The 15920-nt window shown below is 43.5% G+C and overlaps 1 protein-coding gene across 2 annotated transcripts in view; it reads left to right on the top strand.

Moving 5' to 3' along the window:
• Window positions 1–15920, top strand: part of znf385c (zinc finger protein 385C) — a 393452-nt gene that overhangs the window by 345897 nt on the left and 31635 nt on the right. For both annotated transcript variants that reach the window (XM_061905445.1, XM_061905446.1), the window contains 2 exons: window positions 1790–1900; window positions 9080–9281. In XM_061905445.1, the coding sequence (XP_061761429.1) occupies window positions 1790–1900; window positions 9080–9281 (313 nt within the window). The remainder of the gene's footprint in view (window positions 1–1789; window positions 1901–9079; window positions 9282–15920) is intronic.

Genomic DNA, 15920 nt, shown 5'->3' with positions numbered 1-15920 from the left:
CATCCAAAAATCGGCAAAGACACTTCATTAACGGTCCCTAATAATAACCAAGCTGTAGCCGTATTGGTATTGCAAGAGCAAACAGCGAGTAACTCTTTTTCTAGGATAGTAACACATCGCATTGCTTATGGCATGCTAGGGCTTTAGCCGTAAGCTAGATTCTGTGTCAGTAGCTGAATGACTCCTGAGTTTGTAATACACAACACAATGCGATAGGACGCCAATCTGTACTGCCGGAAAAACATGAGCAATCATATTACAGTATCTGTTAAGTATTAGCCCAACATTTGGGACGGCGTGGCGCAGTGGTAGAGTGGCCGTGCGCAACCCGAGGGTCACTGGTTCAAATCCCACCTAGAACCAACCTCGTCACGTCCGTTGTGTCCTGAGCAAGACACTTCACCCTTGCTCCTGATGGGTGCTGGTTGGCGCCTTGCATGGCAGCTCCCGCCATCAGTGTGTGAATGTGTGTGTGAATGGGTAAATGTGGAAGTAGTGTCAAAGCGCTTTGAGTACCTTGAAGGTAGAAAAGCGCTATACAAGTACAACCCATTTATTATTTATTTAATTTCATGTTTTGTTCATACACAGTGTATGTGCCGTAGTTGGATTATCTGTTTTGAGGCCCAGTAACCAAGTGGTAAGGTGTCGGTTTTGTCGGTCTTGGAACAAAGCGTACATTCTTGTACTGATTTCCATCCATCTATCCATCCAGGCGTTGATCTCATAGACTGCAGAACAAGGGTTCAATCCCCATCTGCACCTCTGAAACTTTTAGATTTGTCTACTATTTTCATGTATTTAACACAATGTTATTATGGTAGACACACTCCAGCACCAAACTTCAATCAACCCTATTTAGGGAACTTCCAAAGGACTAAATGATGGGAATGCATTCTCCATGACATCATGGCGTAATAAAGTAGAAGAATTCTATCCCCAACTCTTCCCGTTCATCATTTTGTGTTTATTTTCAATATCTGTGGCAACCCATTTAGGCGACTACAGTCATTACTGAGACGAAAGCGCAAAATGAAACATGAGGATATATATTTCATTACTGTGCTGGCACCTGCTTATAATCGGTATTGATCGATCGATCGTTTGATAGTATTTCATGAAGACTAGGCCTGGCAATAAATCGAATTTATCGATAAATTCGATTTGTTTTGTTGCAGACGATTTAATTCAAGACAGAAGTTTTGCCTCCCACAGGAAGCTCGATATTGAATAACTTTAAATGATTCAGACAATGCATCATTGATCAAGTTAATCTCTTTCCTTTTTTGCAAATAATTGTATACCAAGTCTGTTTTAAGGAGAAGCAACTTTATTAAGATTATAATTTTGCTAAATTGAAGATGCAGTACACTTGTTTTTATCTCTGTCATGTGTATACATTATTTTCTTTAAAAAGTAGGGGAAAAATTGGAAATATCCATTTTATGACTTTTTTTTTATCACCTAGGCCTAATGGAATTGATGATTTCAGGCGCAGTGGCCAAGCGGTAAGGTGTCAGTCTCATAAACCGAAGAACATGGATTCAATCCCCATCTGTGCCATCCACTTTTAAAAATTTTAAAGTATTATTTAAATTACTTTGTGGCATTGATAAAGTAGATGCACTCCATCACCAATCTTTACTCTCCTGCTGCTTACTTTCAATCCATTTTCTACTGCTTGTCCCATTCTTTTACCTTGTGTGTTTTAGGACCGTTTCAGCGGTTTCCAAAGGAAAGTGCAAGTGAATCCTGGCAATAATCTTCTATCATACTTTGTCTTTTTCAGATGGACCCTGTCCAGAAGGCAGTGATCAACCACACTTTTGGCGTCCCTCAGCCCCTCAAGAAGAAGCAGATTATCTCCTGCAACATTTGCCACTTGCGCTTTAACTCCACGGTAGGAAAGTGTGGACTTGCTACACTCTTTGTATGCATGCTTCAACTCAGAGTTTGATCAAAAATCTTTCCCCAATGACAGATTTTTTTGTTTTTCGTGGTTGTTTTGGCACGAGGGATTAGACAGCAGGGAGAGCCTCCGTTTATCAGCCTCCAACAGAATCAGTCAGACGGCTCAGTAGGAAGCACAAACATATTTTCTCAGGTCGTTTCATCCATATGCAGAAAAAAAACTTGGAGACGTATTAGGGATTTGTACAGTTAACGGAACAGAAAGAGGATGCCGGTTGTTGCTCCAATAATGGGTGTGGTGTACAAGACAGTACAGTACTTCCTGATCATTATTTGGTATTACTATCCGCAATCAGAATAGTCGACTATTTGACGATTCGATTCGTAAGACTCCGATCTGACTACATTTCTTTTATTAACTTCAGAACATTCAAATTACCATCCTATTCCTTTTTTTCTTTCTTTAGACTTCCTGAAGCAGCCATTTCCACATCATTCTGATCTTACTGACACCTAATGACTAGGGTATAATACTACATACCATCAAACCATTTATTTATGGGGATCCCCATTAGAGCTGAGTTTTATCACTGATGACGTGTCCAAGCATCACCGTGAGGTGTATTCAAGTTCTATCACATCTGGAAAGGCTGGATAACGTCCACGAAAAGAGTGGTGACAACTGGAAAGACAGTGCACAGCCCGGAGAGACGGCAACCAGGGTAGGAAAAGGCCAGCTCCCTGACCTACAGCTGCCGCGAGGGGGCACTCAAATCTTGCTACGAAGAACCCTACAGGAAAATACCCCCAAGGATGCCCGAGGGGGGGGGGTTATGACCCAAGCAAATGGACAACGGATTACGAGCGCAGTCTGCATACATATGCGGCAAGGTCTGCAAAAACTCGAGAGGTCTGAAAATCCACCAGACTAAGATGGCCTGCCTTGGGAGGGAACAAGTGAAGCGACGCTCAGAAACAGATGCCGATGCAACAGTTTCTGTTGTGCCTGCTGCAAAACCTGGTCAGACGGAGGAGGAGCCATGTCCAGAGTCTACCCACAGTACCCGGAACCTCCAAGCAGCACGTTTCCCCCCACCAAGCAGAAAATCGGAACACCGCCGGGTGAAGTGGCCTGTCGCTAATAGCAAGGAGTGGACCGAGCTGGATGAGGATGTCGATGAAACCCTGGAATCCATTTCGAAGGGTGACACTGACCAGAAACTCCAAATTATGTGCTCCCTCATAATGAGCATAGGAGGTGAGCGTTTTGGAATGGAACAGAAGCATGGAGCAGCTAGAAACCCAGCAAAACTCAATCGGCGGGAAGTCAAAATAAGAGAGTTGAGGCAAGAACTCAAATCCTTAAGACGTCAAGGAAGAGGAGAGACCTCCTCTGTCGGAACTCACTAACATCGTAAGAAAGAAGCTCATCACGTTGAGGAGGGCCGAATGTCACCGAAGGAGGGGAAAGTAAAGGGCACGGAAGCGAAGCGCCTTCATTGGCAACCCCTTTGCCTTCACTAAGAGGCTTTTGGGCAAGAAGCGAAATGGTCACCTGGCTTGCCCTGTAGAAGAGATTGACCATCATCTCGGTGATTTTTCAAGAGATCAAGAGCTTGGCCTTTCTGAGGCACTGGTGACTCCAGCAGATCCAGTGTCCCAATTCAACAGTGATGAACCTACTCTGGCAGAGGTAAAGGAAGTTGTGAAAGCTGCAAGATCTGGTTCGGTTCCCGGCCCCAGCGGTGTACCCTGCAAGGTCTACAAGCAGTGTCCACGGCTCCTCAAGCGTCTGTGGAAGATCTTGAAGGTGATTTGGCGGAGAGGGAAAGTCCCCGCCCAGTGGAGATACGCGGAAGGCGTCTGGATCCCGAAGGAAGAGAACTCAAGCAACATGGAGCAGTTAGGTATTATTTCTCTGCACAGCGTTGAGAGCAAGATATTCTTTAAGATCCTGTCCCAACGACTAACCAAGTTCCTCTTGAAAAACGCCTACATAGACACCTCTGTCCAGAAGCAGGGAGTACCTGGAGTGCCTGGGTGCCTGGAGCATACAGGAGTGTTGACGCAGTTGATCCGGGAGGCAAGGGAGAGCAAAGGAGATTGGGCAACTCTCTGGCTTGACTTAACCAACGCCTATGGATCTATCCCGCACAAACTTGTTGAAACAGCACTGACAAGACACCATGTTTCTGGGAAGATCTGCAACCTCATCATGGACTTCTACCACAACTTCTACGCACGAGTCTCCTCAAGCCAAGTAACATCTGCCTGGCACCGCCTGGAGAAGGGCATAACCACTGGTTGTACAATCTCAGTGTCACTCTTCTCCTTGGCAATGAACATGATTGTCAAGTCTGCGGAGGTTGAATGCAGAGGGCCAAAATCAAGATCTGGGACCCGGCAGCCCCCCATAAGAGCTTTTATGGATGACTTGACAGTGATGACCACATCTGTGCCTGGGTGCAGGTGACTCCTCCAGGGGCTCGAACGGCTCATCGCATGGGCAAAGATGAGCTTCAAGCCAGCAAAGTCCAGGTCTCTGTTTAGTTTTGGACTTCCTTGGTTCATGTTTTGTGCACTTTGGGTGTTTGTTTTGGTTTCCTTGGGTACTTATTGGTTTCACCTGCCTCTGATTAGTGCTCTGCACGTTCACCTGCTGTTGAGCACTAATCAGAGAGCTATTTAGTCATGTTGCTCGCCATAGTCGGTGTGGCTTCATTGTGTTTGCGGTATGCAACGATCACGTTGGTTTATTCCTGTTCATGATTCCTGATCTTGATTCTGTGCTAAACTGTCATCTTAGCATCCCTTGCGATCGGCACATTTTTCCTTTGTTTGTTTCAGTCTTTAAGGTACGTGTTTGATTTATGATTAGGTACTCATCTCCTACCTTACGCTGTCGTCCGGAGCTGTCCGTCCTGCATTCCGGGAGAATAAACCCCGACCCGACCCGACCCGCCACACGTGACAGAATAGCTCTCTGATTAGTGCTCAACAGCAGGTGAACATGCAGAGCACTAATCAGAGGCAGGTGAAATCAATAAGTACCCATGGAAACCAAAACAAACACCCAAAATGCACAAAACAGGAACTAAGGGAGTACAAAACAAAACAAAACATGATCCGGATCATGACAGTGGGCCTTTAAAACATTAGCTGTGGGCCGCAAATTGCCTCCGGGGCACACTTTTGACACACCTGGTGTAGATAATAAAAAATTAAATCTGATAAATCTATGGATAAAAAGCAGAGCCTGGCGACGCATTCGCGTTTATCATAACTCTCTCGCCCTCTCTGTCTCTGCTCCTCCATCACGAATGCTGGTGCATGCGCACACCTTCACAATTTGTCTTGTCTTTACTCCTTAACCCTGAACCCTTCCATCCATCCATTTTCTACCGCTTATTCCCTTTTGAGGTCGCGGGAAGCGCTGGTGCCTATCTCAGCTACAATCGGGCGGAAGGCGGGGTACAACCTAGCATACTTGCCGACCCTTCCGGATTTTCCGGGAGACTCCCGGAATTCAGCGCCTCTCCCGAAAATCTCCCGAAATTCAGCAAGAGCTGGAGGCCACGCCCCCCCACTCCACCTCAAACATGCACAGTTCGAAGCTTGATAAGGAGGATTGCAGGCGGATCTGACGCCATTTAAAGTCTTTTTTAAAAACGACTGCTAATCCTCCTCCTTTTCCGCCAGACGACCGCGGAGAATTAAAGTCGGAACACTCCGGAGGCAGAAGTTCATTAAGAGGGGCGGACTCACCGGCTCTCAGCCATGTTTCCGTCAAGTCCGCGGGAAGTGAAGAAATCCTTCAGGATAAACGTTTTGTTTGTCAAAGATCTTGAGTTCGCAAGACCGAACCTGGCGTGGGCCAGCACGTCCAAGGGTGCAAGTATGCACCCTGGACAAGTCGCCACCTCATCGCAGGGCCAAAACAGATAGACAGACAACATTCACACTCGCATTCAAACACTAGGGCCAATTTAGTATTGCTAATCAACCTATCCCCAGGTGCATGTCTTTGGAAGTGGGAGGAAGCCGGAGTACCCGGAGGGAACCCACGCATTCACGGGAAGGACATTCAAACTCCACACAGAAAGATCCCGAGCCCGGGATTGAACCCAGGACTACTCAGGAACTTCGTATTGGGAGGCAGACGCAATAACCCCTCTTCCACCGTGAAGGCCTTAACCCTGAACTTACATTGAAAATACACGCAACCCTAACTCAAAATGCCGACCATTTGATGCATTTAAGAAACTCCGCCCGGACAGCCCCGCAAAAGAGGACATGTCCGGGGAAAAGAGGACGTATGGTCAGTCTACGCAACCTGCACAAACACACATGCTGACACACCTCCAAAATGGCCGTTTGTTTTGCTTCCTGTTTCTAATTGTAGCAAGACATAATTAGGTAGTTGTAATTCATAACGTCTGCATCCAAAGGAAAGTGATATAAAGCCCAAATATTGGAAGACCTTGCCTTAGACAAGTGAGCATCCGATTGGCGGTGAGCCTCAGCTGGCTGCGGAGGCGGGATTGGTCACATCACGCCAACTTCTGATGCTTTTTCACAGCACATTAGTCACAGGATGTTTGACAGCCGCATTATTTATAGACCTCTTCATGTTGCAAAGTGAACGTGATTACCTCCATAAATTCATGACGCCACTTGTGAGGCACCATCATGTAACCTTGGGTGTCTGCTCGTCAACACTCGGCTTTTATTGGAGTAAAATGGCGCGAGAGGGTTTTACTTTTTGATATCATGATTGAGTAATTAAGGGCTTTTAGGCTTTCAAAAAGCAACATTTGGCTGCATTTTCCCCACATTGTACTCATTGTATATAAAATTTTATTATTAAGTCATTTGAAATTATGAATAAAAAATTAAAATGTATGAAAAATGTATACATGCATTTCCCACTGTCAATAAAATGTGTCATATTACACGTCTGCATATATTAGAAGATAATATTTTATTTATTTTGGTATTTTATAACTTACAGCCAATTTTGGGAAAATTTACAGTTCAGTTGAACCTATTAATAATAATAATAATAATAATAGTAAATAAATAAATATTTTTTCAATTTTCCTGAAGGAATCAATAAAGTTCTATCCATCTATCTATCTATCTATCTATCTATCTATCTATCTATCCATCTATCTATCTATCTATCTATCTATCTATCTATCTATCTATCTATCAATTATACTATTAGTAATTTTTGATAAATAATAAAAATAATAATGATAAATACTGAAAAAAAAATCATATTACACGTATTTGTGTATTACATTATACAATTTTTTTTTTTTACTTTCTGTTTTTTTTTTTAAATCTTATATGCTTGTATGGAATAATTTACAGTTTGGTTTAATATATTAATTCTAATAACAGCAATTAAATGAACAATGATTTCCAACGATACCAATAAATATGTTTGATTAATAATGCTATAAAAACTATTGATAATAATAATAGTAATGATAAATACTGAATTAAAAAAAAAAGTATATTAAGAAATAAGAAGAATACATTTAAAAATTTAGATGTATCTATTTTAAGACTAATTACTCCACTGTATATTTAATAAAATTAGAAAGTTTCAGATCGAACCCATATTGGAAGCAATCCATCCATTTTCTACCGCTTGTCCCTTATGGTGTCGCGGGAGGTGCTGGAGGCTATCCCAGCTGCACATGGGCAGAAGCCGGGGTATAACCTGGACAAATCGCCACCTCTGTCACGTCTATGGGTTCATGTTTTGTTTTGCTCATGTTCGGTTTTGTTTTTTGGACATTCAGTTCTTGTTCCTGCACTTCCTTGTTTTTCTTATCACCATAGCAACTCATTAGTTTTCACCTTGTCCTCATGTCACGCCCCTGTCCTCATGTCCCACACCTGTTTGCAATTATTATGTATATTATTTAAACCGGAACTTCGCCAGGAAGTCAGCCTGGCGACTTTTTATCCCTCAACGCCTAGTTTCACACCTGCTCATGCCACGTAAGTTTTTGATTTTGTTATGTCACAGTTGTTGAGTTTTGATTGTTTTGTCTATAGTCATGCCATAGTGCCAGTTTTGTTTTCTAGTCAAGTTTGTTCTCCGCCCTTGTGCGTGCCTTTTGTTTTGCTTCCTTTGTTTGAAGTTTGTTAGTAGACATAATCATGTACTTACATTCACGTCTCGCTCGTGCCAATTTTCCCTTGTATCGGGAAAACAATCCATGCCCAAGTCCAAGTCTTGACAACCTCATCACAGGGCCAACACAGTTAGATAGACAGACCACATTCACACTCACACACGAGGGCCAATTTAGTGTTGGCAATCAACCTATCCCCAGATACATGTCTTTGAAGGCGGGAGGAACCCGCAGTACCCGGAGGGAACCCACGCAGTCACGGGGAGAACATGCAAACTCCACACAGAAAGATCCCGAGCCCAAGATTGAAGTGACACATGTACTAACCACTGTGCAATTACAATCCTGCTTAAAACCTACCTATTTAATTTGTATTGCGTATCTATCGCATCTTACGGTATTATATTTGAAATGCTTAGCATCCAGCCGCTCTCTGCAGTACAGCAGTTTGAAGGACTATTTGACACAACAGCTATTATTATGACAGTTGATATTGCCAAAATGTATCTTTTGCCGTCGTCAACATTTGATGTGATCGATTTCTGCTAATTAGACTGCAGGGGGAATTTGCTCTTAGATTGAGCAGTCAGTCAGTGTAATTCTGTGTGTACGTGCTTTTTGGTGTGTGCTTGTGTGTGTTTTTGTGTGCGTGTGTTTGTGTGTGTGTGTGTGTGTGTGTGCGTGTATGTGTGTGTGCCATTATCATTTTCGGCATGCCCGGACCTCGCATTTGCAGTGAGGACGCCTCTCACAGTGCACGTTGATAGGGTAGTTGTGGAGTTGCGAGGCTTCGCTCTTGTTGCGTATTTCTCATGCAATTATACCTCTGGCCTCCCGGCGTGCTGACGCCGTTATCAGGCGGGAACAGGCGGCCGCTCTCGTATTGTGCATTCAGCCGTGCATTTTAACATGGGCTGCACGTTGGGGGCCTCGCTGTTTTTTCCTCCGCGATATGGCATCGATTAAAATTCTCCTGTCTCGCTAACCTGTCTTCTATCCTCTTCCTTTTGCTGCAGAACCAGGCAGAGGCGCACTATAAGGGCCACAAGCACGCGCGCAAGCTCAAAGCCATCGAGGCCCAGAAGAACAGGCAAAGACGAGGCGGGGAGGCTTCATCCGGCGGGAGGGAGAGAAACAGAAACAGAGAGCGCAACAGGACCAAGACAACGGAGATTGCACTGCCCGTCGTTGTGGACTCAAGCTTAGAGGAAGGAACAAGTATGTATTTATTTTACTGGACACCTTTCTGGTCCAAAAAGGTGTCATTACTTTGGGAGGCTACTTGGGGGAGGGGGACTACGTCTCGGTACATTGGAAGCTGCTCCTACTGTGCTATTTCCTTAGAGGTTTTCACCGGTGACGTGCCGTGGACTAAACAACAGGTGAGGCGTAGATTTGAAGTGAAGTGAAGTGAATTATATTTATATAGCGCTTTTTCTCTAGTGACTCAAAGCGCTTTACATAGTGAAACCCAATATCTAAATCACATTTAATCCAGTGTGGGTGGCACGGGGAGCAGGTGGGAAAAGTGTCTTGTCCAAGGACACAACGGCAGTAACTAGGATGGCGGAAGCGGGGATCGAACCTGCAACCCTCAAGTTGTTGGCACGGCGACTCTACCAACCGAGCTATACATGCTCTTTTTTCTACTTTTTTTTTTTTTTTTTTACTTAAAGGCCTACTGAAATGAGATTTTCTTATTTAAACGGGGATAGCAGGTCCATTCTATGTGTCATACTTGATCATTTCGCGATATTGCCATACTTTTGCTGAAAGGATTTAGTAGAGAACATCGACGATAAAGTTCGCAACTTTTGGTCGCTGATAGAAAAGCCCTGCCTTTACCGGAAGTAGCAGACGATGACGTCACCGGTTGATGGCTCCTCACGTCCTCACATTGTTTTTAATGGGAGCCTCCAACAAAAAGAGCAATTTGGACCGAGAAAACGACAATTTCCCCATTAATTTGAGCGAGGAAGAAAGATTCGTGTTTGAGGATATTGATAGCGACGGCCTAAAAAAAAACAAAAAAAACGCGATTGCATTGGGACGGATTCAGATGTTTTTAGACACATTTACTAGGATAATTCTGGGAAATCCCTTATCTTTCTATTGTGTTGCTAGTTTTTTAGTGAGTTTAATAGTACCTGATAGTCGGAAGGGTGTGTCCACGGGTGTCTTGAGGCCAGTGTCTGATTGAAGTCGACAGCAGCTGTACGGACGGCACAAGCTCAGCTGATCTCCAGTAAGTGGCGACTTTTTACCACAATTTTTCTCACCGAAAACTGCTGGTTGACATTTGGTCGGGATCCATGTTCGCTTTTAAACAAGGAATCACCGTGTGTTTGTGTGGCTAAAGGCTAAAGCTTCCCAACACCATCTTTTTACTTTGACTGCTCCATTATTAACTGAACAAATTGCAAAAGATTCAGCAACACAGACGTCCAAAATACTGTGTAATTATGCGATTAAAGCAGACAACTTTTAGCTGTGTGTGTGTGCAGCGCTAATATTTCCTTATAGTCCGTGACGTCACGCGTACACGTCATCATCCCGCAACGTTTTCAACAAGAAACTCCCGGGAAATTTAAAATTGCAATTTAGTAAACTAAAAAGGCCGTGTTGGCATGTGTTACAATGTTAATATTTCATCATTGATATATAAACTATCAGACTGCGTGGTCGGTAGTTGTGGGTTTCAGTAGGCCTTTAAGTCGGGGTTCACGTAAATCAATACATGGTAAACAAGGCTTATATTAGGAACACAAAGGAGGACACACAAGAGCACAGAGATCCTGCAACCAGCAGCCACTTTCAATGTTGTTCATCTGTAATTATCCACGGCAACCTGTCTAGGCAGCTGACGAGTCGGGCCTGAATTACTGGCACACTTTGCAATCTGCTATTAAAAGTTCACACCCATTTTTATCAATCCTTTTTGAACCCTCACGCAAACACTTTATCTGCTGTAATTAAACACCATTTTAACTGCGGAAGACGACATTTTAAACAGGGTTTCCTTCCCATGTTGCACCTCCCCTCGGCTCTGCAGGATGAGAGAAGCGTCTGCTCGGAATTCTTAAAAGGTGTCAGGATGCGAAGCGGGAACCTCAGAGAGGAGCAAGTAAAGAGAAGTTCTCCTTGAGGGAGGAGAACGTGGACAAAAGGCTGGGAGGCCTGATAACGCTCGTCTTCTTCTTCTTCTCAAATTTATATTCTTTTGGGAGGAGGAAGCTGCAACAGACAAATGAAGGCTGGATAAAAAAGATGAGATTAAATGAGCGGCGATGGCGAGTGAAAGCATGGAGGAGAGAGGAAGAAGATAAGCTCCTTTTAATGCTCGCAGTAATTTTGTCCCAATTATAAGAAAACTTGTGGGATAGCAGCAAGTGCAAGCCTGAACTTATAATGAACGACTTATGCTTGGCAAACTGCTCCTGTAAACAACACACCCGCTCGCCAATTACCGCACGTCATCCGCAGCCGCAAGGTCAGCCTCCTCATCCCGCGTCACTCTACTAATGGACGTCCAGACAGACGAGGCCGCTGCGCTCCTTCAGACCTCGCTGGAGGAAACCTGCCAGACACTAACTTAACTGCTCGACATGAATCCTCCCTTAAACTACTCTTTCTCTTTGCCGCTAAACCCAAAATGTTGGCAGGCTAAAATCTTCCCAGGCGATTTTGCTTTTTAAAGTTGTCCATCAGCAGTACTTCAAAGGAAATCAGCTGCTGAGACACACAAGTGGAGTCAAACTACAAACCCCGTTTCCATATGAGTTGGGAAATTGTGTTTGATGTAAATATAAACGGAATACAATGATTTGCAAATAATTTTCAACCCATATTCAGTTGAATATGCTACAAAGACAACATATTTGATGTTCAAATTGATAAACATTTTTTTTTTTGCAAATAATCATTAACTTCAGAATTTGATGCCAGCAACACGTGACAAAGAAGTTGGGAAAGGTGGTAATAAATGCTGATAAACTTAAGGAGTGCTCATCAAACACTTATTTGGAACATCCCACAGGTGTGCAGGCTAATTGGGAACAGGTGGGTGCCATGATTGGGTATAAAAATAGCTTCCCAAAAAATGCTCGGTCTTTCTCAAGAAAGGATGGGGCGAGGTACACCCTTTTGTCCACAACTGCGTGAGCAAATAGTCAAACAGTTTAAGAACAACGTTTCTCAAAGTGCAATTGCAAGAAATTTAGGGATTTCAACATCTACGGTCCATAATATCATCAAAAGGTTCAGAGAATCTGGAGAAATCACTCCACGTAAGCAGCATGGCCGGAAACAAACATTGAATGACCGTGACCTTCGATCCCTCAGACGGCACTGTATCAAAAACCGACGTCACCACATGGTCTCAGGAACACTTCAGAAAACCACTGTCACTAAATACAGTTTGTTGCTACATCTGTAAGTGCAAGTAAAAGGCCTACTGAAATGAGATTTTCTCATTTAAACGGGGATAGCAGGTCCATTCTATGTGTCATACTTGATCGTTTCGCGATATTGCCATATTTTTGCCGAAAGGATTCATTAGAGAACATTGACGATAAAGTTCGCAACTTTTGGTCGCTGATAAAGAAGCCTTGCCTGTACCGGAAGTAGCAGACAATGTGCACGTAACGTCACGGGTTGTGGAGCTCCTCACATTGTTTATAATCATAGCCTCAAGCAGCAAGAGCTATTCGGACCGAGAAAGAGACGATTTCCCCATTAATTTGAGCGAGGATGACAGATCCGTGGATGAGGAAAGTTAGAATGACGCATAAAAAAATAAAAAAAAGCGACGGCTCCAAGCAGCGGCAGTGGGGAGTGTTTCAGATGTAATTAGACACATTTACTAGGATACTTCTGGAAAATTCCTTATCTGCTTATTGTTTTAATAGTATTTTAGTGAGATTCTAAAGTCATACCTGAAAGTCGGATGGCTGCGGTGAACGCCAGTGTCTCTGAGAGAAGCCGAGGAGCCAAGATCACAGCTGCCTTTTTGACAGCTACAGGAGGAGGTCCAGTAATTCACTCAAGTCTCCGGCAAGAGCCGACTTAATATCACAATTTTCCCATCTAAAAACTTGCGGGTTGACGTAGAGAAACATGTTCGCTTGACCGCTCTGTGTTAAAGCTTCACAACAAACAAAGAAACACCGGCTGTGTTTCGGTGCTAAAGGCAGCTGCAATCCACCGCTTTCCACCAACAGCATTCTTCTTTATAGTCTCCATTATTAATTGAACGAATTGTAAAAGATTCAGCAACACAGATGTCCAAATTACTATGTAATTGTGCGATTAAAAGAGACGACTTTCAGCCGTGTGTGGTGCTGGGCTAATATGTCCACTACAACCCGAGACGTCACAAACACGCGTCATCATTCCGCAACGTTTTCAACAAGAAACTCCGCGGGAAATTTAAAATTGTAATTTAGTAAACTAAAAAGGCCGTATTGGCATGTGTTGCAATGTTAATATTTCATCATTGATATATAAACTATCAGACTGCGTGGTCGGTAGTAGTGGGTTTCAGTAGGCCTTTAAAATCAAATCTGCACTTTGTTATAATAAATAACAAATAAATAACAAATTGGACGAAGCTATATTTATAACAGAGACAAATCATTATTCCTTCTAGATTTTCCAGAACAAAAATTGTAAAATAAATTCGAAATACTTTGAAATCCATCCATCCATCCATTTCTACCGCTTATTCCCTTTTTGGGGTCGCGGGGGGCGCTGGCGCCTATCTCAGCTACAATCGGGCGGAAGGCGGGGTACACCCTGGACAAGTCGCCACCTCATCGCAGGGCCAACACAGATAGACAGACCACATTCACACACTAGGGCCAATTTAGTGCTGCCAATCAACCTATCCCCAGGTGCATGTCTTTGGAAGTGGGAGGAAGCCGGAGTACCCGGAGGGAACCCACGCATTCACGGGGAGGACATGCAAACTCCACACAGAAAGATCTCGAGCCTGGATTTGAACCCAGGACTGCAGGTCCTTCGTATTGTGAGGCAGACGCACTAACCCCTCTGCCACAGTGAAGCCTTTGAAATAAAGATTTAAATTTGATTCTACAGATTTTTTTTAGATTTGCCAGAATATTCTTTTTTTATTTTAATCATAATGAGTTTAAAGAAATAGTTCACAAATATTCTTTGTCAAAAAAACAGAAGCTAAAATGAAGAATTAAATTAAAAAGGAATAATTATTATTTACAATAAAAATAAATTACTTGAACATTGATTTAAATTATCAGGAAAGAATAGGAAGGAATTTAAAAGGTAAAAATCTATATATGTTTAGTAAAATCATTTTTAAGGTTGTATTTTTTCTCTAAAACTGTCTTTCTGAAAGTTATAAGAAGCAAAGAAAAAAAAGTAAATGAATTTATTTAAACAAGTGAAGACCAAGTCTTTAAAATATTTTCTTGGATTTTCAAATTCTATTTGAGTTTTGTCTCTCTTAGAATTAAAAATGTCGAGCAAGGCCAGACCAGCTTGCTAGTAAATAAATACATTTTCAAAAATAGAGGCAGCTCACTGGTAAGTGCTGCTGTTTGAGCTATTTTTAGAACAGGCCATCGGGCGACTCATCTGGTCCTTTCGGGCCACCTGGTGCCCGCGGGCACCGTGTTGGTGACCCCTGGCGTAGACCAAAAGAGAAATATTCAAACTTATTTTATCACTCTGTTTTTTTAACATCTCATAGTTAAGCCTTTTACCCCTCCTGGTGGCAAAGTGAGGTACTGTCTCACTTGCCTCCCCTGACATCACATCACACACGTTCACACACTGATGGCGGGAGCTAACCAGGACCCATCAGGAGCAAGGGTGAAGTTTTCACGCTCAATGACACAACGGACAGGAATAGGTTGGTAGATTGTGGGGATCGAACCAGGAACCCTCAGGTTGCTGGCACGCCGTCCCCAATAAAAGGGCCATATGACTGAGAAGGGACGTATGACTGGAGCATGGTTGGCGGGAGAGCGGGCAGCAGGCGTTCCTCCCTGGAGTCGGCAAGTCCGCACGGATGTCGACAAGCTTTAATCACTCTTTGATAGGACTCGGCTGTTGAAGCAGAGTCTGTCCACGTCTCACGCCGAGACACGAGGTTGCCAGCAACTACATAACGAGCGTGACAGTCTTATTCATATGCTCTTTGTTTTGTAGTCAAAGTTCCGAGCGGATCAATCGACGCAACAGGTCGTCTTTTTTTTCCTGCCGCTGTAAAAGCTTGTCCAATTTAATTAAAGTGCTCAAGCGTCGAATCATTTTTGTTGTGCGACAAAGAAAAATGAGAGGCCGCCCGCGTCAACATTGATCCAAATATCCATAAACAACTCGCGAGGAGTGGTACTCCTCCTCCCAGGCCCCGCCGGCGCTGCCGATTCTCTGGTCCGTTGCTCTGACAGTTTGCCAATCAGAGCACAGGCCCTACGAGTCCTGGCACTTCTAAAAGATTATTTCACTACGCGATCCTTCCCAAAGATTGTTTACGCTTGCAGCTTTTGTCCACTATTCTTTAAAAATGTTAGTCATACTTAAATATGCACGTATTTAGTTGTATTCAACCATCCATCCATCCATCTTCTTCCGCTTCCCTCTCCCCAGCCACTTCGTCCAGCTCTTCCCAGGGGATCCCGAGGCATTCCCAACAATACAATGTATTGTTGGACGTTTATATATGGTAATATACTGCAGTGTAGTTCTTCTCAAATAGTGTGTGGGGGGGGTGACGCCAGTGGGTCCGATTAATGCTTAATCAATATCATGCAATATCCTGCTTCAAACCCCACTTCAAAAAGCTGTGCACTGCATAACGTGCTCATTGTAGCCATT

This window comes from Nerophis ophidion, linkage group LG07, assembly GCF_033978795.1.
Source record: "Nerophis ophidion isolate RoL-2023_Sa linkage group LG07, RoL_Noph_v1.0, whole genome shotgun sequence".
NCBI classification, from domain to species: Eukaryota; Metazoa; Chordata; class Actinopteri; order Syngnathiformes; family Syngnathidae; genus Nerophis; species Nerophis ophidion.
This window is presented reverse-complemented; position numbering and strand designations above follow the sequence as displayed.